At 38.2% G+C, this 25,761-nt stretch overlaps 1 protein-coding gene across 2 annotated transcripts in view; it reads left to right on the top strand.

Moving 5' to 3' along the window:
- Positions 1 to 24,629, top strand: part of TTC1 (tetratricopeptide repeat domain 1) — a 33,249-nt gene extending 8,620 nt beyond the window's left edge. For both annotated transcript variants that reach the window (XM_076349649.1, XM_076349648.1), the window contains exons 3-8: positions 3,972 to 4,032; positions 5,927 to 6,039; positions 8,677 to 8,713; positions 10,470 to 10,618; positions 16,788 to 16,842; positions 23,986 to 24,629. In XM_076349649.1, coding sequence (XP_076205764.1) covers positions 3,972 to 4,032; positions 5,927 to 6,039; positions 8,677 to 8,713; positions 10,470 to 10,618; positions 16,788 to 16,842; positions 23,986 to 24,119 — 549 coding nt within the window. In that variant the 3' untranslated portion in view covers positions 24,120 to 24,629. The remainder of the gene's footprint in view (positions 1 to 3,971; positions 4,033 to 5,926; positions 6,040 to 8,676; positions 8,714 to 10,469; positions 10,619 to 16,787; positions 16,843 to 23,985) is intronic.
- The last annotated feature ends 1,132 nt before the right edge of the window (positions 24,630 to 25,761 follow it).

The raw sequence follows: 25,761 nt of genomic DNA on the forward strand, positions 1-25,761 counted from the left end.
ACCCTGAGTTTTTTAGCAGAGTTGAGGTCCAGGGACTGTATTTGGTGGCCTTTTGTTTGAATTGTTGTACTTTATTGTTGAAGGCCAAGCTGTCTTACTTCAGATCAGGCCTTAATCTTCAGCACCTCTTGCTTGCCAGGCAGGTTTATGTTAAGATCCTAATTTCTTCAGGATATGGACGATTGTAATTCAGTATCCAAATCTGTAAACATTTCTAATCAGATCCTTTAAGAATCGTATTACTAGTTAAACATAGTTATTTCTTCTGGACTTTAAAAAATAATTTTTTGACTTTGTACATCAAAAAATAATGCCTGCCGCTTGGAATTTGCCATCTTTGTGTTAGTAAAATTTGTAAAAAACAAACCTTAAGATTTGGCTGACTTTGAATAGCAGAAAATCATAATGGAGTGTAAGTTGAGGAAGTTGTGCCTGACCCCAATGTCATTCGTATATGAGCAGCCTCAGGGAATGTAGTGGGTCAAGATATCTTTTCCTTAGGCAGAGCATTCTAGGAGTTCAGTCTGACCTACTTCCCTCGCTGAGGAAAGGGTAGCCTGCCCTGCAGCTACTTAAATCTTTTTCTGAAAAATGAGTGGGTGGGGACACTGAAATGACATTGTGCAAAATTTGTCCCAAGGACAAGTCACTTGCAATTTTTTCACTCTGGGCTGATATGACCACAGTAAACTGATGACCAGTCAATTTGCAGTTGTCCATCAAAGCTGGAAATGCAGCATATTGAGTGAAGAGGTTATGTCTTCCAACAGCGCTTTAGCTTTTGGTTGTGTGTTTTGTTTTTTCTTTTTTTACCCTGAATTTGAATGGAAGACAGATTCTAACAGCATCCATTGGAGCAGTCCTTTCAGGTTAAATGTAAATTCATCCAAAATAGTTGACTTTCCACTGCTTTTGTGTCAGGAGTTTCTGTTAAAGAAATGTATATATGGAGGAATAAATGATGTATTTATTTCACAAATACATAGTGCACTTTAGAGGGCAGTGCATTTAGGATGTGACGTGCTAATACATATGCTTTTACATTTTGTGGAAAAGCCAGAGGAATTTGCTTTTAGGGATATTTTGCTACTGTGTATCACTTGCGGGTCATACTTCAAATGCAAATCCAGAATGATGCATGAGATACCCTGTAGACCTTACCTTTTTGAAAAACACTGTGAAAACTTGTAGTTTGGAACTTAAGGGACATCCTGAAACCCGTAATACAGGGATATCTTGAAAATGTTGGTCAAGCTATAATAGAAATACTGGTTTTGAACCAGGACTGCATTGCTTGCATTGCTGCTTTCCAGGGGGCTAAGTAAGATGCAAAACCATATACGGTGTTCTTAACGATGCTGCTGGCTTCTGAAACATGCTTAGACAACACCTTTTCTGGTCAAATAGAAGTGACCGCAAGACTGTCACTGACACTTGTACGTCTGTAACAGTTATGTGACTAATAGTCCTCTATCCTTCAAGTTTGTGCAGTTTGATTCGCAGGCAAGAGGACATACCAAGGAACAGGCTTTCAGAGCAGGAGAGTTATATGAATCCTTAGCTTCCCGGTGTGACAGTCCTTAAACTCTTCAGTTGCTCAGAACTTCCATCTGCCCATGTTTCCCCAGTGAACATGGCCACACAGCCACCTCGGTCTTTCCTCTGTGCTGTTGAGACTCTAGGTCACAATCCTCTTGGCTACCTGAGAAGGAATCCCACAACTGAAGAATATTTTTTGTTCTTTTAACTCTTCTTTATATTTAAAAAAAAAAAACAAACTTATTTTCCTGAAGCCATCTTGCTGCAAATCACTTTTTATATTCGCATTTAATACTTAACTGGGGTAAACATATAATACTTTGTAAAAATTTTAATAAAATGAAACAAAATAATGATAATACAGGTAAAGCTTTTCATCCAGTGTTCCTTGATTTTAGGGTTTCTGCATCAGGAGTACTGTGACTGTGCAGTAGTTCTCATTTTATATGAAAAAAATTCTTTCATTATTGTAGAGTTGTAACTCTACCTTATGCAACAGTGAATCAGTTAATGGCACTTAAAGGCCAGTTCTAAGTAGGTCATGAGCAATGAAGTCAGTAGGGCTAGCGTTTCAAGCATTTCTTTTCTTGAATGAGGGTCATCTATGTAGATCTTTCATGTTTTCCAGCAGGATCATCATCTCCAAACCTGTTCTGTGCTGAAATCTGGCTGCTTTTTTCACTGGTATGAAAATTAATTCTATAATTACTTTCACACTATATGCATTCAAGATGTTTTAAAAATCTCTTTCTGTGGAGGGCCGACAGTGCGTGTGGCAGTGACCTTGCTGGAGCTGTTCTGTCTGGCACTTCGAAAGTTTGGGTAGAGCTTTCAATTGCAGTTATGTACTCCCTGTGCAGAACAGCAGAATCCTGCATATATACAAAGAATTTGTGCTTTCAATGCAGCTTGTGCCTTAAGTATTTAAATTTGTTTGTATGCTCATATTTAGAAAGCACCAACTGGCTTGTGTACATTGGTGCAAGTGACATTGTGGAAGGACTTGTGTAGGTTTGTCAGTCCACCCTGGAGGAAAGCCAATTTCTAAATAGTGGTGCATGTTTTGCCTGACCTATGTTTTGAGTTTTTTTTAAATGTGAGGGGCAATGAGTATTAGAAAACATATTTAATAGGTGATAGGAAAAAATTTAGTTATCTAGGCATGTATCAAAAGGGTCAGATGATATTTTACTTGTGTAATTTTGTGTGTCACAACTGAACGCCATTCCCCTGAATCTAGTTTTCAGAGCATTGTGATCTGTTATCAGTAAGATGGTGACAGTGGTCGGGTGAATTAGTTTCCAAAACCAATAAAAGCAAGAGGAGAGAACCTCTGATTTTGTATTGTTTGTCAGCTACTTGGCATAGCTGTGAGATGGTGCAGTGCTCCACAAAGGGTACTATATTTAGCTGTTTCCAAGGAGATGTTCTGTGCGATATTGATAATTGCATTAATCCTTGATTTACACAGTCTGCAGGAAAAGAAACTGCTCCTTTTCCTAGTGTTGGTTTTTTAATTGCTCAATGATCTGTAATTTGTAGACACCTTGATTTAAATCCTTTGTGTATGCATGTGTGTTGGGGGAAAAATCAGTGGTCAAATGATCATTTTTCTACCATAGAAATGATTCATGAACATGAGCATTGCTTCTTGATGTTACTGTCTTACTTATACTGCTTTGTTTTTACTTGTGTGAGGTATGTTTGCATGTGAAAGACTTCCATTGTAAATAGGTTGAAGAGATGGCTTGATGACATCCTGTGTTTTCTGTGTCAGAGGCTAAGAGCATTCATGTCAACTTCACTTGTGCCAAGAGTACTGTTAAGACATTCATGGTTGAAAACACAACTCCGCGCAGCATGTGCAATTTTCACTGTATAACAGAACAATCTTCCCGTCTCTGGGTCTGATGGTTTAGTCACTCTCTGCATAAGAAATCTTTCAGGGCAGTATTATCCATGGACCTGTTTCTAATGCAGTCAGCTCAACATGCTTTGTACATCTCTGAAAGTAACTGAATTTCTGAGGTGGAATTATTTCAAGGAAAACTTTTGAGACTTTACATCTGAAATATATTCTACATAATTAAGCTGCACTGATTGAATTAAACTGAGTTGGAAAGGACAAGCAAACAGCCAGCTAAAAAGCTAACGTATTAGTTTAAACCATGTAATTCACTATGAATGCTCTTTCTGCATACTGTTGTCCGTGAACTGGAGCTTTTTAACTGCCTTGTTGTTATACTCCAGTGTTTCATGGATATATAAAGTATGTCACGTCACAATGAGTACAAGCAAGCAATCTCGGTACTAGTTACAATTCTTCAGGTTATATTTTATTCTGATTTCCATTCATACTTTATTTGGAACTGCAGCTGACCTACTTGCTCATTTCAATTAAATACTTTGAGACATTGTCTTTTCTTTTGTAGAAAAGAAGAAAGGAGAGCACAACACTGAAGGAGAAAGGAAATGAGCAGTTCAAGAAAGGAGGTGGGTTGATAATCTTTTAACACCATATGGATGTTAGAGAATCTTAAATTAATACTTAGCCATCATGGTGATGTTGCAGAAAACTCATAGGAAGTTCTCACACCTATCATTGTTCAAATTTATCATCTATATCATTTTTCATCCAGATCTAGAGAACAGAAAGAGATAGCAGACCTCCTTAAGAGTTAAGCTTAAATCACAAAGACTTGGATTACTAAAGCAGGATTCTCATGAAAGCTAAGTATTTAAACCCAAGAACATGATACAGAATTGACTGCCTTCCAAGTGTGAAGGTTTCTTTTACTAATCAAAAAAGGCTTCCACTGTGCTCCGAGTTTTGCTAATTTGTGTGCTTAGAATTGATGCAGGACTCAGTGGCTCAGTAGCTCCCTCACACCTTTGTGCATTTGCATGTTTCTTTTTATCCACTGACTCTATCTGTTATACATTTTATTTATGTATATGTGTGTGTATGTATATATAGACATCTGTATATACATACACACACATATATGTACGTCTATATCTGCTTACATGTACATCTATATACATATACACATACATGTATATACCTATGTGTATATGCGTATATAGAGATGTACACACATGTATATTTGTGTATAGAGATGTACATGTACACACACATACATATATTAAAAAAAAAAAAATCTAGAGGTATGTGAATTTCTAGCTTATGCCAGAACTGGACATGTTCTGAACATAGTTAATAAATAACAACAGGGTTGAGGTCAGTAATAAATAACTGTACCAATGCTTTTAATTAAAAAACATAATGGGGGAAGTGATTTTGACACCCACCTGTCATCTAATGTTCTGGTGGCTAGAGGATTCACAAAGAAACCAGGAAATGTAGATTCATACTTTCCTCAGTCAGACGGGACACAAACAAGTAACTTCCCCTTCCCAGAAGTATACCTGATAACCAGACAGTGGCCTTCCTGTTGGAGGTCTCTTATTGTGTGCTAAGAGAGCAAGATTCCTGGGGAATGATTTACCAATTCAGGCAAGCATCAGAGCAAGCAGAAGGGAACTGCTTGGACCATGAAAGCAGCAAACTGTAATGTTGGCTGAATCATCTTGTGAAGTCTCATCCATAGCTGCCTCTTGACAGATTCTTTGGCAGATCTTTTCAGTGTGCCTGTGCCTGCAAAGTGCTTACTAATCAGAAATACACAACCTTTTAAGCACCTGGGTGGTCACCAGCTAATGTGCACAGAAAGAATTGCTCTGTTTTGAGGACAATGCACTTGTCAGCTGGCAGGGCATTGTTCAGAGTCGGTATAGGGCGTTTTCACTCTTGACTCTACCTTTATTAGAAAAATGCATAACTTGATAATCCTGTGTGGTTTACCACTGGTCCTTGCTTTAGACCAGACTTGATGACGGATGACCTTCGGGTGATAATGGGTTTGTGGTGACTGACCTTTAAGTCAGTCATTGAAGATGATGTGGCAAATAAAATATCTCCATAGCTACTTTGAAGAGGTATCAGCACAGTGACATGTTTCAGCACATGCTTCCTTTCAGATCAAGGATACACTTAATCTAAAGAGATTCTATCTCTAAGGCTGATACTCAAATAGAATGAAACGATTTCAGGGATGAGAATTATATGCACATCATGCTGCACTTGTTACATTAAGCTCAGGACTATATTTCTGCTTTTACAAGGGTGTTGATTTTAAAATAATTAATTGTCATTGATTTATGTACTACTTAGTAATGTACTTTGAGAGCAGCTACTGATTCTGGTTTAATATTACATCATATGTTGAGAAATGTTTCCAAAGAAATCTTAGCCATGTGGTTCACTGACTGTACTGGCATTTGAAATAAATGGTCTGGTTTGGGTTTTTTCCTATTGTATCTGCAGACTATGGAGAGGCGGAAGACTCTTACACGAAGGCTCTGCAGATTTGTCCAGCCTGCTTCCAAAAAGATAGGGCTGTTTTGTTTTCAAACAGAGCTGCTGCAAAAATGAAACAGGTGAATATTCTTTTTATTTTATAAATGTATTGATTATATGACAAAGGCAATAATGAAGTCATTAGGGGTGCATAAAGGAGGGCAAAGGAATAAAGCTGTTCGCAGGTTTTGCTGCTTGCTCAGTCTCTCATGCTCCCAGTAGAAGTGCTGGTACGCTTGGTTTTACTGAGGATGAATACAAACCTGAAAGTTGCAATTGGAACAGCTGTTCAAAGTTGCTCTGCTGCATTATGTTTAAAACACTGATTTTTCTTTCATTCTCTCTATTTTAAGGAAATTCAAAGTTCATGTGGAACAGATGTCTTTAAGCATATTTTGTGTATGCAGACCATGTGCTAGATTGTTTAGAATTGTAGCTAGTTAGTGCTTTTTCTAAAAGCCTGGATTGTCATATACTTGTCTTCATTTAATTGGCTCAAATGCTTTGAGGCATAAGCAGGACTTCCTAAGCATGGCTTTATTAGTTCAGTTAGTCTGCTTCCTTCACAGTTGTTATATAGTAGGACAGACCTATATAGTAGGGCATGGTCTGGATAGAATGGCTACAGCTTTCTTCATATGTTTTCTATTCCTTGACTGGGGACAGGTGCGCAGATGTTACCAGAATCAGCAATGCAGTTACGTAGCATGGAAGGCATAGAACACAATCTGTCTGAACAGAAACTTTCACTTCTTTAGAAAGAGGAGATACTAAGAATTCAGGGGAAATTACTCCCTATTTTTGCCTTTGTTTTTAAGATTAAATTATTATAGAAAAATAGCACAGTAACTCCTGTCCTCAGTTTACCTTCCTGCAAAGCGAACTTTCTTGCAGTTTTCCTCCAGTATTGAGACAGATGCAGCTCTGTTTAGAAAGGTACCTTTGTCGTGGTTTAACCCCAGCCGGCAACTAAGCACCACACAGCCGCTCGCTCACTCCCCCCACAGTGGGATGGGGGAGAGAATCGGAAGGGTAAAAGTGAGAAAACTCGTGGGTTGAGATAAAGACAGTTTACTAGGTAAAGCAAAAGCCGCGCACGCAAGCAAAGCAAAACAAGGAATTCATTCACTACTTCCCATGGGCAGGCAGGTGTTCAGCCATCTCCAGGAAAGCAGGGCTCCATCACGCGTAACGGTTACTTGGGAAGACAAACGCCATCACTGCAAACGTCCCCCCCTTCCTTCTTCTTCCCCCAGCTTTATATACTGAGCATGACGTCACATGGTATGGAATATCCCTTTGGCCAGTTTCGGTCAGCTGTCCTGGCTGTGCCCCCTCCCAGCTTCTTGTGCACCTCCAGCCTTCTCAGTCGGTAGAGCATGGGAAACTAAAAAGTCCTTGACTAGTGTAAACACTACCTAGCAACAACTAAAACATCAGTGTGTTATCAACATTATTCTCATCCTAAATCCAAAACACAGCACTGTACCAGCTACTAGGAAGGAAATTAACTCTATCCCTGCCGAAACCAGGACAACCTTGCAGCCATATTTAGGCATAAATAAATAAATTCTTACTCAGCATAGAGTATTCTGGTTTGGCTAGAATTATTTAACTCGCTGTTGGGATACGGAATTGTTTGAGCAGACAAGGAAAAAATGGAACAAAATCTGTAATAACAGATGCTGTAACCTTTCAAATATGAAAGCTTTAAACTGGAAAACCTCCTCATAATACAGATGTTAACTATTCATATCACTGGGAAACTAATCCAATAGTCCCCAAAGGAGCCCAAGATGATAGAAGAACTGTGCACAAACTAGTGTATCTCACCAGTATAAATCAGTGGAACCTGACAAACCAATACATTACTCTGAAAATAGATTCATATTATTAATAACTTCCCCATTAAGTTTGTTCTTCCATACCTGCTGCACCCATTTGCTTTGCACTACAATAAAAGCTTGTGAGGCATTCTTCTGTGAGACAGCTTCTGTTTTATGGAGGAGAAAATACTTCCTTGGGTGTAGAAAGATTACTGCTACTTAGATCAACAATACAAGCACAGAACAGCCTAGTGGTTTTTTGGTGGTTGTTTTTTTTTTTAAGCTCTTTTAGTTTGAATGAAAATAGGATCTCTGTCTCAGCAATTTGGGTTTTGTTTTTTTTTTTCCTTCTTGTTTCATTATAAGCAGATTGCCTGGCTCTCATCTTCTAACTATGGTTGTCTGGGTGCACTAAAATCTCGTCCCTACCACTTCTGGAACTCTCATGCATTGTCCCTTGTAGAGAAAGCTGTATTAGTGCTAAAGGCAGTATCTGCTTTCCAAATGTCTCAGCTCGTACAGACAAGAATTTACCTGGGAGTCTTGGGAACTGTCTATTCCAACCCCTCAATTATTTGACAAAGGTAGAAAAGCTCGGTTAAGCCAAGGCCTGCAGATATGACTCAGCCTTTTGACTGTAGCTTGCTGCCGGCTGTTCAGTGCAGACCGATTAGTGGGGCAGCCATGCAATTTGAACGCTGGCAGCCTTCACAGAGAGGATGCTAATCACTGGTAAAGAGCTTTACATCAGAAGCAACGGTATGAAAAGCCTTGATTACATGAACATCCCAGTTCCTTGGAATGCCAGACAAACCTTTTTGCTTGCAATTGTAAATAATCTATTTCCCAAGAAATATGACTTAAATATAACAAAACTATTTTGTGTTCTAGGACAAGATGGAAGCTGCCCTAAGTGACTGCAGCAAAGGTATGACTTTTTTTTTCCCTGTGTGCTGCTCTTGTGCCAGATCTCTCATACGTAATTATGCCAGGTAGTGCCTTACTGCAGAGCTGTAATTTTGGGCATAAGTGTCTTTAAAGAATTTATAGAAAAGCTGTGGTGGAAGACACCTAAATCTAGAATTATTTATATTATTTATTTTGTAAAATGTCTATCAAACTTTTCCTGTCTGTAATAATTTACTTTCTATTCTCTTGTGCCAATAAGGCTGCTGTTTGTACTTTTTTAACAGGAAAGTCTTTTTATTATAGAGGCTGTTTCCTTACACCTACTATTTTAAACCCACTTCCACCTGCCATTCCCCCCAAAATCTTGGTTTAATCCCAGATTCCAAAGAACTGTGAGGCCTTATAGAATTATAAGCATTATCAAGTCCCTTTTATGCAAGGCTTTTGCTTTGTCACAAGAGCTTATGCTCTCCTGTTCTTGTCCTGCATAGCTTTTTCTCCGCAACTTCTGGTGAGATCATTTCAGCTGTGCATTGCTTTATTGCTTCCACCCACTCACCCATGCTCGAATATTTGTTAAACTCCCCATGATAGCTGGGGAAAAAAGTCCAAATTACCAATCAGAAAACTAATCCAATGGCTGCATGCCAGCACTGCTTGTACAGTAAATATGAGTTTGTACATGCTACAAGTATTCTTGAAGGTAACAAATTCTAGCTGGCCTCTGTCAGTTCGGGGGTTTGCCTTCTTTTGGTGGTGGTGCATTTTGAAAAACACTTCTGCTAATTTTCTATTGGCTGAAAGGGAATCAGTCTCCTTTGCAGCAGTGAGACTTAAACCTACCATCGCTTGACACTCCCCAGGGACTTGGCTTACAAACTGCAATGCAACACTTGGAACACAGCAGAGCAATTCACACTAACCTGCAACTTGCTGATGGTAGCATTGTCTTTGTCCTTCCAGAAGAAATAAGCTAGAATATTTAGCTAGATAATCCTAGATTTAATTGTCCTGAGAACCATTTTAATGGGTTTGTAATTATAAAATGGGCAGTCTTTCATATTCCCTCTTTCTATGGTGAAAAATGGATGAAGAAATTCTTGAGAAATTACCATTTGCAGGTTACTGTTAAGTTTAGCATTCAGTCTTAACCGCATCTGTAAACACAGTCATGGCTGCCAAGGGAATAACGAGAGGAAAAGCTTAAATTCAGTCAGCATGCCCCTCTGCTAACTTGCAGAGCTAACAACCGTTTGTGGATTCCCAACCCAATTTTGACTGTTTGATACTAAATTCAGAAGAATGCCAGTAGTTTTCCTGGAGTTTGTCTCAACTTGAACTGAGATAAGCAGGGAAATGCTTATTTTCCCTGCTATGTGTATCTTTAGGTATATTTAACTTTAGCTGTAATCTAGTAATACATACTTATTAAATATACAAAAGCTGAAGAATATCTTACAGGTCCTTAAAATTTCTGAAGCATCACTTAGAATCTCTGCCTATATAGTATTGCAAAATTAAATGTTTGTGCATTATAAATCACTTCTATCTGCGATAGACTGTAGTCATTAAATGAAATGTGAACATTTGCATTAGACTTTCACGGGCAGATGTATGCCTTTCTGAATTATGTCTTAGCTTTTAAAACTGTGACTCTGCTTGATTCTAAGCTACATTATAAAGATAACTTGAGAATTTAATACACACTTAAGAATTCATTTGAGGGGTGTAGAAATGTTTCAAGTGAAATACTGTGCTTTGTTTTTGTTTTCTAGCAGTGGAATTAGATCCTAACTATATTAGAGCTTTGCTGAGGAGAGCAGAACTATATGAAAAAACAGAAAAACTAGATGAAGCTCTGGAAGATTATAAGGCAGTCCTAGAAAAAGACTCATCAGTTCATCAAGCCAGAGAAGCTTGCATGGTAAGCCTTTTTGGTATACTTTGGCCTAACTTTAAACCAAGGTCCTTTCTTTCCTATTCTAAATATAGAATGCTGTTTATGCAAGCAGCTTCATATGCAGTGGTGATGAATATTTTTGAGTCTGAAAGTGTGGTGCTTTTCTCATCTGGTTTTACGTAAGGAAGATTACATGAACTGCCACAACTTCCATGATAAGTCTCAGGTCCATAAAGCATAGTCCTCCTTTTACTTTTGTAAAATGAGTGAAAGTAAATGTGTGTTCTGAGCTGTAAGCAAGTAATTACATGTTTAGCTGTTGAATGGTGTGTGCGCACGTGCACACACACACACTTTGTTCTAGTTTTCTGATTGAGGCTGTGAGTTGTATTTATGCATGTGCTAGAAAAGGTTGCCTGAACCACTGCTGCATTCTAGTAGCCATCATTTCAATACAGATCTGCAATTTGGAGATCAGAATACAAGCACCCTATAATACAGTTCTTGCTAGCTGTTTAATTAGTGGGAGTCTGGTTTTCTTTCAGTAGAATTATTTTTCTGATTGGTAAATTTGCAGTCAAATGCCTTTATGGCATAATTATAAAATAATTACTTTTTTTGATGACTTGATTATATAACTTTGAGAATGGCAAAGAGATAGGATTCTATCAGTCTGTATCTATGTTTGTATCCACTTTAAAATGTTGGTATTTTTGTTTCTTGATTTAGCTGTTTTCTGTTCTTGTTCGTTGCTATGCCTTGTGTGTGTATTGGCCACTTGAGTTATTTTACTAACAGTGACTGAAGCCTGCTATTAATCTTCAAAAACTTAGCCTTTCACTTGGAAGAAAAAGGCACTTTGTGTTTGCAAACAGAACTCTCCTGATTCAGTTACTTTCTTCATTCTAAAAAAAAAAAAATTCTGCAGCTTAGTACTGTGTTCCAATGTCCACTTTCAATGAAATTACAAATACTTAAGGATTAAACATTTCTTGCAGAATCTTTGCCATATCTCTGAAAGTGTAAGGAAATGCTTTAAAAGTTTCCTTGGCCTTTAGGATGTGTCAGCTTGGATGAAAAAAGGTAAACCCCTAGCACTTCCTGAAACCCCAGTCTAACATGTAAATAATCCCTACTCAATGGGGATTTAAAGTCACTGCCACAGCCTGCTGATTTCAGGTTTTAAGTAACTCTTTGTGTAAAATACCAGCAGGAAGTGATTTTTCTAGTGATATTTAGTATGTTAATGCTCAGTGTGGAAAATAGCTGTGAATTTGACAAGTTCAGAGGGTCTCTTCACAAGGGTAGCAAGAAGGGAAATTTATTTTGTGCAGAAAGCTCCTCTTACAGGCTGCTTGCTGTTCTTATTTTTGAAAAGAGGTTATGAAGGCTGTGTTGAAAACATAAATGTGGTAGAGATGTGGCCAGCCAGCCTGTGGTTTTGAAGGAACATGTCCTAATGAAAGGTAGCCACTATAAAAAGTACAGTGGTCGTCACTTTTTATCAAAGTGGGAGCTTCAGGTCATGGTAGGTGAATGGTTTGCAAGCACCAGAGAGCCTGGAAAGAGCTGACCATCTTCTGCAGGGAAAACAACAGCTGAACTATTCTTTATTTCCATTTTAAGGTAAATGGATGCAATTTTAGAACGTAATTCTTAATTGGGCACCCAAATCCATATGCAAATACTTGACTTTATTTGTATCTGGTTAAATTTTCAGTGTCATTATTTTAGTTCAGCTTCACATCAGTGAACCTGCAACTGCCTCATAAAGAAAAGAAAATAATTTGCTTCACCCACAAAATTATCTCTAAAACCACTTTGAATATGTTGATGCAGAAGTAATGTTGAAAGACTTAGGTTTAACTGTTTTAACTCTCCATTTGGGAAAATAAATCATTAGTAGTGATTGCCCCCCGCCCCCCTTTTCTCCATGCTATGGTGTTGTAAGTGACAGATTAGAAACTGCTTTTATGGCATATTAGACAAGAAGCCTTGTCTGAAATTAGTTCCTTTGGGACTGAATCAGTTGCACTGATGGCAGAAAAATATTCTGCTTAACTGTGTAACTCCTGTAGGGGTATGGTTTCACAAAACAGCTAAACTGATCTACTAACTGCCTGCTCTTACGAAGCTGTCCGGTTGCTTTCCTTGTGCTAGCGCTGGTACTAGCTCATGTCCGACCCTAGGGGGTGGCTGGCTCTATATATGAGTCTGGCAGACAACGAACTCTGCTAAAGGGAAAAACAGCAACAAGCAAGCAAAAAAAAAAAGCCAGCAACCAGAAAACCCCAAAGTAAATAGTTTTATATTGCCCTGGCTTTTTACAGTCAGACAAGTCCCACTGCAAATGCTAGTGAGAAGGAAAGAAGGCATGGTCAAGGCAGTACAGGAATTGGGGCCATCCCTTTTGCAGCACCCACTGACAAGGTCAGTTTACTGTACTGTGAAACAACCCCCTGATGCTTGTTGCATGCATCTGGTTGAGAGCAGGAGAGCACTTTATCACCTAGCTCTTGGCAATGGCTTAATAAATGACAAGCTTGTCAAACATCGTTACTGCATGGGTAGTGAATGTGATGGGTCCATCACAGTCTAGAAAAGAGTATTTGTGTTGGCCTTGTTTATAGTCTCCTAGCTGAGACTATTGCTTATTTGATCCAGGAATTCAGCCAAGGAGTCTGCTAACATTTCTAAAGGAAATGATGGGGTTTAGTTTCTGTAGCTTGTAGTTTTTTAGCATTAGACTAGCTCCAGAGTGAGGCCTAGTGTAATCTAGCCAGTTACTTGGTGAAATAGTATTAGTGTACAAGGAGTGCATTTTAGCAGCTCATCATACAAAGAACAACTGTGAAGATCAGACAGATTGTTATGATCCACCAGTCAGGACTCCACAGATTAAGACGGGAACGCTGTCAGTAGTTGGTACAAAATATAAGGAGTTTTAAAATACATATATTTTGGCTGATTGGAACGCCCTGAAAATATAGATACTGTCCTTTATACCTCTTGCAAAATCACAATTTTCTTTCAGTGAGTATGCCTCTAATAGTCTCACAAAAGAGCCCTTGCTCAGTAACCAATGGAGATTTGGGCTAGAAGAGAATCATAAACAGTCCTGCTGTTCTTCCTGGCCATCTTTCAGGAATGCTTTAGAACGATCAGTAATTTATTCTTAATTTTTGTAGCTGGGAAGTACAGAGGTTGACTGTTTCATATACCTTCTGCTCCTTGACCTCATTTTACTAGACAGAGGCTTCAGGCTCATATGTGGTGCAGAACACTTTGTACAAAATGCCCTTAATTTACACTGCAGCGGGATTTAGGACATTCTGCCCTGAGTTGGTCCTGTTCTTTGTCAAGTTTCAGGGTAGAAGCAATCTTTTGAGTCTGAAGCTTAAAACTCCCCCTTGAAAAATTGTTGAGGAAATACTGATAGCTAGTTTTACACTTTTTAAAATATTCATAATAAATCTCTAAATTTCATAATAAAAAAACAATTCCAGCTGTAACGTTGATGTTAATGTAACTCCACATATGTGGTTAACATACCTAATATGTAAGAGACTAAGGAGCTTTGCTTTATTGTAAGGTAAAACGCATTTCTCTTTGCAGAAATATCGCAGCATTTTTTCCCCCTCGCTGGCAATGAAAATGATGCATCAAGAGAATCTGCAAATTAGGTTCACTCACTGTTAGAGCAAATCTTTCTCCTTCCTGTACATAGAAAATATTTCACATACTGCTTTAGGGAATGTCATGATCTTGCTAAAAGACAGTTTATAAATATTAAATACACAGTAGTTCTTTGCTTTGATTCCTGATTTGGTAGCTGCTCTAAAATTTCAGTAGTGTTTATATTTCAGGAGTACAGTGCTAGTGTTTTGATTTAAATCCTAGTGTTGCACACTTCAGTTATTTTTGACATCTTCAATGCCAAATTAAACAGTTTGAAATTATAATGTTTTATGGTCAAATAATCCCTATTGATGCTTTCCCAGGAAGTGTTTAATTATATGGTATCAATCTTTAGGTTTTGTTTTTAGCGGGTGTGTAAGAGTGTTGTGTGAATTTTAGCTTCAACACAGTTCTTGAGGGATTGGCAGGCCAGATAAACTTATTTACCAAAACAAGCTGTACTTTGAGATAAGTATCATAGACACCAGATAAATAGCTGTCCTTACGGACACCTTTCTGTAGATAACTAACCTTGCAAATACATTTTTGGAGTGAGAAAAGCTGAGTCTTTGGAATAGCAGTATCAGACAGACAAAACACGGAGTATGTATTTCAGATAAAGGATTTGTGTCTTTATTTCCTGCTAAAGCCTAACGTCCAAATGTGAGAGAGACACGTTATATATGCCAAACTCATCCAAGATACAGCAAATCTCACAGCCACAATGCAAACTGAATTTAGAGCCTGGGGATATCCACACATGTTTTCATGCAGGCAGCTTAGGTCCAGATCTGCACCCAACTTAATAAGCCCCTCTGGGTCAGCAGGAGTCAGATGAGGTCTGACTGTGTTAATTAGATCTGGCTCACTGGTGGTGATGCTGGTCCTGGGCTAGTTTCAAGCTTAGCCATCCATATATATCTGCATTGTATTCCTTGGTACTCATTTTTCTGTTTTTTTTTCTGGGGTGTACCACCTCTCCTCCCCATCGCTATAGAAAACGAACTGTATTTGCCTGTGTTCACCAGTGTATCCTGCATTGAAGAGGACAGGAATAGTCAGGCAGCCTTGTCAATGGGCTTTTTCTTGAGGTGAACATCTTATTTCACTGTAGCAATGATACCAGGATGACAAACCTATCCACGATGACTGGAGCTGTAAATGACAGGAAGGAACAAGATTAGGAAATGAATTCTTTAACTATGTTGAGAAGCCAATTACCACAAGGGAATTGTATCAGGAGTGAATTCCACACCTGTTACCATAGTCTGCAACTGTAATTAATTTACTGATAGCACCATTACAGCAGATCTGTCTTATTTGCTATGACCTCCACAAGAAGAGACAGCAGTTACGCATATAATTGCATGCAGAACTGCCAGAATTATCCAGTAATAAGCACAGTATAAAAGCTTGAAATAGTACTTCTGCAAAATATGAAAAAGATGTATAAAAAGTGACTGTCATTCGTAATGTATTTTGTTTTAATATTGTATTTAACTGATGTATAGCAAATGCAAAATTTAAATGATACAATGGTAAATTTAGTTGTAGTGAATATAAAATTCTAATTAAAAATTATCATTACAATCATATAGCAAAACACCAGTACTGTTTAAGGATGGAAGATGAGTCACAGCTGTTCTAGGCATAAATGGGAATCTCAAATCATTAGGAATGCATAGACCATGCAGTTACATAATGCTCATTAGAAACGTGATAAGTTTGTTTGTGATGGTGCAACAGATTTTAACACTGATGCCAGCTGTGAGGAGGGAAAAAGCACATTAATGAACTGTTACTTGGACTAGTACCTTGCTCAGGATGAACTGTTGGAGTTCCCTCCCCGTGATCAATTGCCAGGTCAAGGCCCTCGTTTGTAACACCCTGTCCTCCTTAGAACTACGCCGTATATTGCATAATAAGATGCTGCTCATTAAACTATGTCCTGAAGTTCATAGACAGTTAATTCGGTGATCTTCTGATAAAATATTTGTATTCAGAAGACATACGTGTTTTCACAGTGTGGATTTCCCTGAAGTGTGATGCCATTGCGAACTGACTTTATGGATGTTTTCCTCATTACACCTGTGTTCATGTTCAGAAGTCAAGTGCTATGCTTGCTTAGTTCTTCTAGCCTCTCTTACCAAATTTAATGTATGCAGCAGAGGAGATAGGGCTAAAATATACTTTAATTTTAAGTCTCTCAAATTCCATAAGCTTTTCAGTTAAAATCCCAAGCAAACAGATCAGATCTGTTTTTCAGCAGTAAAAATGTATGCCTGTATGAAACCTGCACTTAAAAGTTACGACTTACTGTTTATGTGAACTGATGTCATAGGATGAATTACAGGTTTCCAAAATAAGAGGAAATAAAATAAGTGTGGTTTGACATAAGGATTCCTTTTAAGCCATAAACAGTGTATCCTGGGTATGTGTCTGAAAATTCCATAAGCTAAACCTACAGTGTTACTGAAAGCATGGGTCTGATTCCAATTTTTATCTCTCTCCACAGCGATTACCTAGACAAATTGAAGAACGGAATGAAAAATTAAAGAAAGAAATGTTAGGTAAGTAGCATGTGCATATAACTTGCATAATAATCTTCATAGTCTACTAGAAAAATAAAAATGCATGAGTAGAATCTCTTGTATAAAATTTAAAGAAGGTAAATCTTAAAGGTAAATCTTAAAGGAAATACTTGTTCTGTGTTAAACAAGAGTCCTGATTTCTTTGTAGTTCTCTATTGCTTGGTTTCACCCTACAGTAAGTTCTAGCCAAATAATTTTCCCATACAGAAAAGGCTATTAGTTAAATTTAAGGAAAGAAATGCTCAAGACCTTCTAAAACAATTTAATATTGATGCATGTAAAAGCAGGGGAAAATGGTTTGCAACAGACCAACTGCTCTGCACTTTCTCTCTGCAAGTAAACCTTCAAAGGAAACATTCCCATGAAAGGGATAAAATAGGGTTTTCACTAAACCTTTACGTAAAAGAAGTCAACCAGCTGTTAATAACTGAGCATGTTTGAGCTTGTGTCTGAAGAAATAAATTTGGTTCTTTTTGTAGCACTTCCAACCTATAGATCTCCAAGTCTTCATGTTTACCTTGATTTATATAGTATTTCAGTTCTGTTTGTGTGGAGGCTGGATTAGACCTACCTAGTGTTACAAACAGGCATCTGGCCTTGCTAGCAGTGGAATTAGATTTCCTAACTGCATAGCTCATTGTCTCTTGAGTTTTTACAGTTCTATACCAAAGGATACTATTGAGACTGCTTGTTTGTAGAAAAGAGAATTTAATTAATATAACTCATTTGAATGTATGTGCCCCCATCATCGTGTTGTATGGTATTGCTTGAATAATACCTTAACTGGACTGATGTATTTCAAAAGGATAACTACTTATATAAGATTGCTCAAGCAAGATTGGTTTTCATGTGTAAACTTAAGTATAAAGTACTTCCTTGCACCACTCACAATGTTATGGTTAAACTAACTGTTTTGGGGAGAACCTCCCGCCCAAAAAAAGACTGCTGTCAACATTGTCTTCTGTCTCCTAGTTAACAGGGTTTGTTAATTCTTACAGGTTCAGACACTACATAAGCCCATCTGACATTCTGGTGCTTTTTAAAATGAGTATTTTTATATAATCTTTTAATTTGTACTGTTTAGAAAATCCACACAAAAGAGTAAGGACAAACGACAGTCTAAGATAAACTATGTGTACCTAACCTCTTTCAGAAATAGCTTTTGGTAGTTATCTGTTTACTCATTCTAGGTGTGACAAGTAGTAGATGAAATGCTATTTTAAGATGAGTAGGCTTTGAGGGTTTGGGATGGGAAAGGGGAAGACAGTGTTCTGCTATTCTGCAGAGAGTCAGGTTAAATAAACTCAGTCTGTCTTGCATACTGTAACACTAATTCTTAACGTTTTTTGGAAGAAGAGGCTGTTTCAAGGGCTTATGCTGAAGCTGATACTTTATTTTTTTTCTTGCTGTGCAGGGAGTCTGATTATCTCTTGCTTTGTACCTGTTTTGACCTAGTAAAGTTGCAGTGAGGCTTTCTAGAGCTTTACATCATCAGATTCTGTTTCCACCATTGTACTTAGAACAAGCCATAAATAAAGAAGGTTAAGTGTGATAGTGCTGTAAATAAATGACAAATGCAGAAAATCTCCAGAAGGATCATGCCCATTTGTAGGACATGGGATAGGTTTCAACACAAAGTAATACGAAAACAATTCCTGATCCTTTTTGAACACTCCCTTTGTACCATTGTTACCAATGTCTAAAGGGCCTCACTAATCACAAGGGGACTATACTGAAAGAATAAATCCAGCTTTATAAACCACCATTACAAACTGTCAGCTCAGGTGTCTGGGTTGTACCCCAGGTTTTTTGGTTCTGGGAGGGCAAGTCAGATGCATCCAAATAGCTGCAGGCTAGGCCTGGTCCAGGAGCACTGACACTAAACTTAATCACCAACAAAATCTTTAGAAAGAATGTCACACTTCATGCTTTGGCTCCTTTGAAGTTTGGATACTGAATTCTTATTTTAGTCAGTGAATCAGCCAGTAACATTGTTTTTCTAGGCTTGTATTCTTTCAACTAAAACTAAGTCCTGGCATACCCAACTAACTAACACTGTCATGAAAACTGGAGCTGTGTACAAACAAACCAAAATAAATGGAGTGCATCTTCCTCCTTCCCCAAGTGTGTTTCCTGTTTTCCAGTGCTACAGCTCATTACCACAGAGTTTGTCAGAAGCTGAAACCACTTCTTAAGTGATTGTGTGTAAATAAATCAGAGTACACATTCTTGGCTGGATTTTTCCTCGAGGCTACCTAACTATGAATTCCTGTGTGCAAGTGGTAGTGCATGTGATGGATGAAGTTGATGTCACTAGAAAAAACATGTTTTGTTGCCAAACCAAGTCCATTTCTGCTATGTGTTCTGCAAGGGACTAACTTTTCCAAAGCTGACATTTGTATTTAAATTATTTTCATATTTTCCATTCAGCCTTTGCAGGTTAGTGCTGCCACTTGCCGCTGAAGTTTGCTCAGTACGAACTAACCTCTGAGTTTCACATTAATGAAAGCTTAACTTATAGCACACTTTGAAAGTAGCTTTTAAATCCATGTGGCTCTTTCCCTTTATGCTTTCATAACGTCAGCGTATTCTGCCTTAGTAATTGCCCGGGATGTGAACATATACTGACCATTTTCTGTGCTCTTTTTTTATTTCTCTTCTGACTTTAAAGCCAAAGATTTCCAGCTATTGAGCAACAAGCTAGTCTTGTTTAGAGAAACTATAATTATTGTGATAACTAGGACCAGCTCCTTTGGGGAGAGGGTGTGAGAAGAGGGGAAGTTTGGAATAGTTTTAGCAAGGTTTAGCAGCTTGGGGGCTGTGACAACAGTAGAGTTTACTGCATGGCTACAGGGCAGCCAAATATATTGGATATTAAAAAAAAGGGATGGAACATATCCCAATCTGTGTAACCCATCTTGTACACACGGAGTTCATCAAATCTAATTAAAAACTATTGGGACTTTCAGCTTAAGTTATAAACAAGTGCATTCCAGAAAATAGTGAAATGTACTTGATTATCAATGTGATTAATGGGAAGGCCTATTAGAGCATATCACCTGGGCCTTTCTGCCAATAAGAGATTTTTTCAGTGACGTGAGATCAGCAAAGATGTTTATTAAGCTTAGTGCCTAAAGAATAAGTTTCTTTTTTTTGATACTGAAGGGTGTGTTGTATTTGCAGCTAAGCTGCTAAACCCCAATACTGTATATAGGGAGGTCACTTTAAATAGTTCAAACCAGAGCTAATATACAGTTACTTTTAGTTCAGCCCTCACTTACCATTTAGGGAAGGGAAAAGGATTTACCCTCGCTCTTTTAATAGCTTAAGAAATGTTGGTAATACAGAAAGTAATAGAAAGATGAGACTTCATCAGGAAATTTGTCTTTTATTAAAAAAAAAAATTAACATGAACAATATATAGCTTTTCAACTTCCAAACACCACATTACCACTAGCAACTATGCTAGAATTATTGCCAGAAAGACTGAATAGCCATTAATTTTGGCTGTTCCAACTTAATGTAAATCGTTAGAAATCTTTTTGTGCATCTGCCTTTTGCAGCAGTATGTTACACTGCAGTTTAGGTGAGTAATGAATCACAGACTTCTGAGACCTAAATTGATTTTTACCAGTTAGTTTTCTTGTTAACCTCTGAATATTGCTCTGCTGAAGAAACCTAACATGCTGGAATTCCAGGTGAAAAGTACACATATGCTCTCTAAAATATAAAGAACAAGATCTATGAAAATACGGTCTCAGAGAGGAGAATGTGACCCTGCTCGGGGACAAATGAGTGTTTGACTGCTGAGAACTCTTTGCAGCTGAGTCACAGCTCCACATGCCTTTTTCCTCCCTTCAAGCACGGTCTCTGTTTTAAGAGAGCTTTTCTTTGGGGGGAGGGGGAGGTTGGACTTCACTACAGATCTTAATTTAGGGATGAAAGGAGAGTGGGGGAGGAGGAAATAGTGCTTTCCTACAATGATGGGTTTATGTGCGCCAAGACAGCAGGAGCAATGCTTTGGGCTTGAGTTCCCGGATAAGGCAAGGCTTTCTTCTGCTTCATTAACAATTTATTAAATGTGGCTGCACCAAAAGGCGTTGCTGTATATGGATTTAAGTGATAGAACAGGAAGGTGACCTATGACTGTATTGTTTTAATTATTCAATCCCAGTGAGATGAAGAATAAAGTATTAAATATATTGTATAGTCTTTAGCTTCTCCCAAAGAGCTGGCCTAGCTACAAGCAAGAATACCAAGACAGTTGTCCTGTGTTTATTGGCTCTAGTATGACCAGAAAAGAGCCATCGTACTAACTCCAATTAGAAAAGACCTTTCACAGTTTCCTGAAACGGGCAAACTCGTCTGCCTGCTCCTGAGCCAGCTGCAGTGCCTGGATAACTTGTGAACTGTTTACAACTGGCTCTAGCAATGCCAGACTATGCCAGGATTCTTCCACCAGTAGACAAAGACACTTCTCACCCCAAACCTGAAGCTAAGCAATGACCAAATGTTTGTCGAGAAGTACGATAGCAACTATTCATCCCAGTCATAGAGATGCTAAGAACAACTTTATAGTTTTATAACCAAAACGCTTTTAGGATGCAGTATAAAATTATGAACTTAATAGCTTAAACAGGGTGTAGCTTAAAAAAACCCAAACCACCACCAGTACAAAGAAGCTAATCCTAGCTGAGCCACTCACTGGAATGACTTTGGCCAGATTGCTCAACCACCTCATCTGTTAATCCATGCAGAAAAAAAAAAACAAATTGAAGAAAAATTCTGTCTCACCAACTAGCTGCTTTTGTAGGCGAAGGTTGCCTTTTTTCCTGTGTAAGGCCACGGAATTTCCATGTTGACTCTCAAAGACCAATCTTGCTTTAAAGTAATTACACAAATCTCTGAAAGATACCCAGTTGTGAACCAGCACTTTGGTGCAAGATCTTAATGACTTTGGCATATTTAGGAGTACCGTAGTAATGCTAACTGTTAGTTTCTTTATGCAGCACTTAGTCGTTCCTTACAATAAAATGTTTACATTTTTCCCCAGCTATTGTTTCTTTTTGTATTTTCTGTGAATGTGTTCAAAAAAGCTCCCCCTGCCCCCAATTCAATTTTGGAAATGTGATTGAAAAAATAGCGTATCTTGGTTTATGGTGATGGTGTCCAACCTGACTTGAACTGTTGCCAGATTGTAAGAGATAAGGGGCATACTTCCATGGGATAAGTTCAGACTTGGATACGATTTCTGTTTTGAGCGTGGTCCCAGGCCTGCAGTGTCACGCAAGGCAAATCTCTTGATCTGTTTGCACTCCATTTGTGCAACATAAATACTGCTTGTCTCTTTCTGTAAAGAACTTACATACGGCTTTGCTCCTTATGTTTCTATACTGCTTTATCACTGCTGTGAAGTTACTGCTTCAGTATGGCTTAGCAACAAAGCCTGAACTAAATTCTGGCTGATGCATTGTAGTGAGGAAACTTACTTAATAGCAGTAGTGATGATTGCACTGCCGGGCTGCACTGCTGGGCAGAAACAGGGTTTTCAAACAACCAAAAGAATTTAGGAAAAGCAAAGCAACTAAATGGTAAGTGTTCATATGACTTTGCAGTTAGATTCTAATATGTTAGTTTAGAAACAGAAATAAAGGTGAAGATGACTAGAATAACAGAGGTGTTTCTCGTGACTTAAGATGGCTTGCGGAAAGCACACAGATACAAGTAGGAATAGGTGTGGCATTTGCACATTTTAGTTACATGATTGTGACTACTTCAGTTGCTTAACTGGATTTCCTGTGTGCCAGATGTTGTTGTCACTTTTTCCCCACTGTGTGCACGCACAAAACTCCCAGCAAAACAAAATCCATTGCCTTGAAGATGTAGTAAAGGTAGAATGCTTTTTGAAAGGTGTGTAGCCTGTGGATGCAAACCTTGGGTAGGCTTCAACTTGCCAAAACTTCTCCTGTTTGTGCTTTGGGAAAGTAGTTACAATTCTGCATTGAAGCCAGGAGGAAAATAATGTTTTTCTTGGAAAACTGACCATCTTCCTCCTTTGTCTTGTCGTGCCAGGGGCTCAGCCTGTGTTTAGCCAACATTGAAGTTGTTACCTCTGCTTCTTGTTTAATTTTATGCTTTTTATCTATTCTATCATCTCTATATAGATACGATTTTTTAAAAAGGATGTCTTTTTGTTGCCCTTCCCCTTTTATAGGTGTTCTAGAGACAGATAGCATGTATGATACATACATATTGATAGAAACCTTTAGATTTTATTAACTGTCATACCCTATGTATATTTAACGATGCTTGTTAAATAATAGTTGCTTAGAGCTCTTAGCAACTAGTTAGTCCTGGAGAACTGTAGTTTTGAAAGTGAGTTAATGATGTCATGTCGCATGCCACCATGCTGAGTTTTTTTGCAGGCAAAATGGCTGTAAAGTTATATGCTTCAGATGGAACTGCTTAGTTTGCTGGTGCAAACACAGTTGTAAGGATGAATTTGTTTTATTTTTCTTTATATCAATGTACACATTTAGAAAGGGATTTTTAATAATTACAAATGAGCAGTTTGAACTTTAGCTTTCATTGTTTCTTTTGGTAGTCTGGGAAATTGGCTAGTTTGTTGATTGTGTATAGAGCTGTAGCTGCATCAACAATGACCAGAACTGAAAACCTTGTGTTAGAAAATTGAATTTTGGCAGCTATCAGCGTTATATCCAAGTGTAAGTATAGGGGAGACCAGTGCTTTGTTGTGAGCTGTTAACCTCTCGTGCCTCAAGAGCTTATAACTGAGGAAGTAAGGTGCTTCCGGACAGCTATAACCACGTAGCCATGACTGTCTGCAGCCACTGGCTCTTCATCAGGGCTGCCTGACAAACCATTCAGAACCAGCATGGTGATCTGTTTTCAGCCCCAAAGTTGACAGTAACTACATCACAATTGGGATTTTTTTCATTCATGTAAGAGCCGAAATAATTCAACAAACTGCAGAGATTTCCACAGCATTCACCTTAAATTAGTAGATAAATTAGTAGAGCTGGCCTGGGTAGTTGGGCATAATTCAATGGGAGTTTTCCCTCTGCTTAATACTTAATGTGTTATCTCTCCTTTTCATTGTAGGCAAACTGAAGGATCTTGGGAATTTGGTTCTCCGCCCCTTTGGCCTGTCAACAGAAAATTTCCAGATAAAACAGGATTCATCAACCGGTTCATACTCCATCAATTTTGTTCAAAATCCAAACAACAATAGATAACATTAATTCAATCTAGTTCTGCTGGCTTTCAGGCTTCGTGACCGTGTGCTTGCACGTACCAATAAAAGGATTCAGCAAACATTCTTCACGCTCCCCAAGTGAAGATAAGACTCAAGCATATTCATTTCCCTGCTTGTGAAATTATTTACAATGTAAAGCAAGTCATTTGACTTCTCTTAGTGATAACAGTGTCCAGTGTGTGTTTGGGTTTTTTTTTTTACATTTTCTTTTCTTCCCTTGTGGTGTTTGGCTTGTCCAACAGTCAGGTTCATTATTTTGGTCCATTCAATGCTGGCAACAAAATTCTAGCAGCAATTCAGTTGAATCAAAATGCCCACGCACCTGTAGCCAAGAACTAAGCCTAATGCTGTCTTGGGGAATTAATGAATCTAGCAGCCGCACTTCTCCACACTCAGCAGGTGGATATGACTGACAGCATGCATGGAAGCAAGCCAACCTCTTCTGTGGAATAATTTTTCTTTGTAATAAAGGCTTGGTATTTCTGGCGGTTTGGTTTGTGAAGTTCTTGCCTTATTTCAGTCCTTCCCATGGTGGTATTGTTTTTAAAAGTGCTTATAGCCACCCACAAACAACATACTTGCAAGACATTAATTTGAAGCATTTGATTTTTTTTCTCTTGCTTGTAGCAATATCAGTAATTAACCTCAGGCCACTCTTACACCACAGTTTGTTTACTTTTTATTAATTTTTCTGAAGGTAAGAAGGAAATTTTGTGCCTCTGTGTGTGTTGAGAGAGAGAGAGAGAGAGACCCATAATGGCAAACAAATAAGTGATGTTAAAGTTGATTGCGAAAGATCTTCATAGTGTACTAGACCTTGAAGAATTTGAAGTATCTATCTACCTATATATATAGGTGCTGTTGAAGTAGTTCATTCAGATTTTGGAGCAGGAGTGTCTTTTGTAATTATTACTTACTGTTTTGTCTATTGATGCTGAAATGTTTACATCAGAGGCAGGTTTTTCAGTTGTCTCCATGCGGATTTCAATACACGATTCATTAAATAATTAGTGGTGGCTGTCTGTTGGCTATTAGTTGTCATCTTAAATTTATTTCAGGAAGTCTCTTTGTGTGTACTGAAGGACTTAAATTATAGAGCTCCAGTCTTTACACTGATATGCCTGAAAGGAATAGTCTCTCAAGCTAAGTTGTTCTTGGTGCTTTATTTTCATTTTGTCGCTGCAGCTGTGGAGGGTTTTTTTGATTGTTGTTTAACTCTGTCCTGCTGCATTTTTAGTTTTGACTTTGTGGTTACCTGTCCGTCTGTAAACTATCTCAAGTCTGCAGTGAGTGTGTGTTAAGTAAGTCTATGGGAGTTAAAATGTCATTGTCAAAAGAAGAGAGAAGCCCTAATTCACAGTGAGCCTTTAACATCTTCTGCATAATTAAAATGTCACTTAAGTAAATAACAGCAAACAGCCTCTAGGATTTCCACGTGCTGAAACTGTAACTATGCCATGCTTTACTGGAGTAAAGTTTCTAACGTGCAAGGCTGAATTTCCTTTACTAATAAACTTCGGGCAAACGGGTAGGTGTGTGGATGGGAGGTTGTAAAGAAAGATTTTGCTCCTCCGAGCAGCCACAGGGTAGCAGTGGCTGGAGCGGGGTTTCCAGCCAGAGGC

Source organism: Aptenodytes patagonicus, chromosome 12, assembly GCF_965638725.1.
Source record: "Aptenodytes patagonicus chromosome 12, bAptPat1.pri.cur, whole genome shotgun sequence".
NCBI classification, from domain to species: domain Eukaryota; kingdom Metazoa; phylum Chordata; class Aves; order Sphenisciformes; family Spheniscidae; genus Aptenodytes; species Aptenodytes patagonicus.